The sequence below is a fragment of the Sinocyclocheilus rhinocerous genome, unplaced genomic scaffold (assembly GCF_001515625.1).
Source record: "Sinocyclocheilus rhinocerous isolate Xijiao unplaced genomic scaffold, SAMN03320098_v1.1 scaffold887, whole genome shotgun sequence".
Classification (NCBI taxonomy): domain Eukaryota; kingdom Metazoa; phylum Chordata; class Actinopteri; order Cypriniformes; family Cyprinidae; genus Sinocyclocheilus; species Sinocyclocheilus rhinocerous.
In genome coordinates, this window is record NW_015634028.1 from 316,081 (window position 1) to 318,635 (window position 2,555).

Here is a 2,555-nt window from a genome sequence, read left to right on the forward strand (position 1 = left end):
AACAACCCAATAGCTGGGTCAAAACAACCCAACCGCTGGGTCAAAACAACCCAACCGCTGGGTCAAAACAACCCAATAGCTGGGTCAAAACAACCCAATAGCTGGATTTGTCCCTTTTTAACCCAGCGCTGGGTTATATTTAACCCAGCATTTTTTAAAGTGTAAAGATGGCTTAATGGTTAAATAGTCATTGCTACCTAAAAATGGTAACATCTAAAATAACTGGTGTTATTTAAGTCAAAAATATTATTTAACGTCATTGAACCAACCTATATACATCCCTTTATACCAGCACAACTTTTTTAAGGGTCAAATCAGAAAGAAATACACTCTTAAAAATAAAGGTGCTTCACGATGCCATAGAAGAACCTTTCTGTTTCACAAAAGGTTCTTTGTGGCGAAAGAAGGTTCTTCAGATTATAAAAAGGTAAGAAAGATATGGTTCTTTAAAGAACCATATCTTTCTTACCTTTTTATAATCTGAAGAACCTTCTTTCGCCACAAAGAACCTTTTGTGAAACAGAAAGGTTCTTCTATGGCATCGTGAAGCACCTTTATTTTTAAGAGTGTAGCTCTTTAAGGTAATAATTACTGGTCATAATTTGAATGTTCAACAGCAAATCAATGGGAGATTTTCACATTTATGATAGCAGATGTAAAGCTAAAATTATCTGACAAAGTTTGAACTGAGGCTATACAGTACATTAAGCAGTTTGGGCTAAATTAATAGTAGACGTTTAATACTTAACACTGTGCTAGGGGTTTATAACAAGTTGTAAGCAGTACTTCATAAAGAGTGTAAATATATGCTGAATTGTCTTGTTTGGTCAAATGAATTTACTCACTCAAACCAACAAATGACAACTGAATGAAGGAAGGTTGAACTCACATGTTAGTGTTGGCAGTAGAGGTCAGCCACTCGCCAGCTAAACCAATGATGTCTAGACCTGAAGACAGCTGGTTAAAAAACCTTGGGTGACCTGCAGAGAAAGGAGGAAAGAAAATGAGACACACACACACACACACCCCACTGTATATGTATGTGTTGAAACATTCATTGACATGGACAGGAAGACCAGTATGGGTCACCTGTGCGGACACCGTATTTGAGCGTGTCCCTGCAGTCCACCAGGATCTGCTCCAGACTCTCCGGCTGATCACACAGCTCTAAGTTGAAGCCCTCCATTCCCTCCAGCAGCTGGTGCGGATGATGGAAGTCCAGCACTTTTGTGGATCTGTCGAAGGTCTTGCGCACATAGTTCGTGAGGATGTCCACCACCTCCAACAGGAACTGCATCGTATACTCCTCACCATTTTTAGCAGGAAGCAGATCTGTGACCAGTTTTGTTACACCGTCTTATCAGTCAATCAAATTGCTGTTTGTTATGACAGTTTCCCTCATTCATATAAAAATATGTAATTTACACATGCTGGTGAAATGTTTGGAATAATTAGGATTTTTCTTTTTTTTTTGTTTTTCATTTTTTTAAAATAAATAAATTAATACTTTAAAATTAGCAAGGATGCATTAAATTGACCAAAAGAGACAGTAAATAGATCATGTTACAAAAGATTTCTATTACGGATAAATGCTGTTCATTTGAACTTTCTATGCATAAAATTAATTTTAAAACATGTGAAAAAAATATGTACAGTTCCCACACACAGCAGCACAACTGTTTTCAACATTGATAATAATCAGAAATGTTTCTTGAGCATCAAATCAGCATATTAGTCTCATATTAGTCATATCAGCATATGATTTCTGAAGGATCATGTGACACTGAAGACTGGAGTAATGATGCTGAAAATTCAGCTTTGATCACAGGAATAAATTATATACACTGTAAAACTGCGTTAAAATGTGCCCCGCTATTATTAATCTATGCTATTCTAAGACATTAGCAATGTAATTTACACTATTTACTTGAATTTTAATGAGAAACGACAAGAAACAGGACAATAAAGACTGACAGTCAATATTAAAATATATTACAGTAGAAAAAAGTTATTTTAAATTGTTATAATATTTCACTATATTTCGTTTTATGGCATTTTTGATCAAATAAATATAGCCCTGTGAGCATAAGAGATTTCCTTCAAAAACATTTAAAAAATCTTAATAATTCGAACAGTACACTCTAAAAAATGCTGGGTTAAATACAACCCAGTGCTGGGTAAAATATGGACAAACCCAGCAATTGGGTTGTTTTGACCCAGCGGTTGGGTTACTACCCAGAAGGTTGGGTTAAACATTTAACCCAACATGAATAGACATACAGACAAAATCTGCTTTACTGTTCAAAACCTTGGAATTAAATTTTTTAACCTTTTTTATTCATTCTAAAACAATTAAATTCATATTAGAATAAATACGTAGCCTATATTAAATAAAGAAGAATCCCATTGCAAATTATATCATACATTATGCAATTTATTAATATTAACAATTTTGCATTAACCACACTCTACAAAATGCTGGGTTAAATACAACCCAGTGCTGGGTAAAATAGGGACAAACCCAGCAATTGGGCTGGTTTTGACCCAGCGGTTGG

The 2,555-nt window shown here is 35.0% G+C and overlaps 1 protein-coding gene across 2 annotated transcripts in view; it reads right to left on the reverse strand.

Moving 5' to 3' along the window:
• Nucleotides 1-2,555, reverse strand: part of gad1a (glutamate decarboxylase 1a) — an 18,252-nt gene that overhangs the window by 11,235 nt on the left and 4,462 nt on the right. For both annotated transcript variants that reach the window (XM_016559091.1, XM_016559093.1), the window contains 2 exons: nt 1,090-1,332; nt 890-980 (listed from right to left, as the gene is read on the reverse strand). In XM_016559091.1, the coding sequence (XP_016414577.1) occupies nt 890-980; nt 1,090-1,332 (334 nt within the window). The remainder of the gene's footprint in view (nt 1-889; nt 981-1,089; nt 1,333-2,555) is intronic.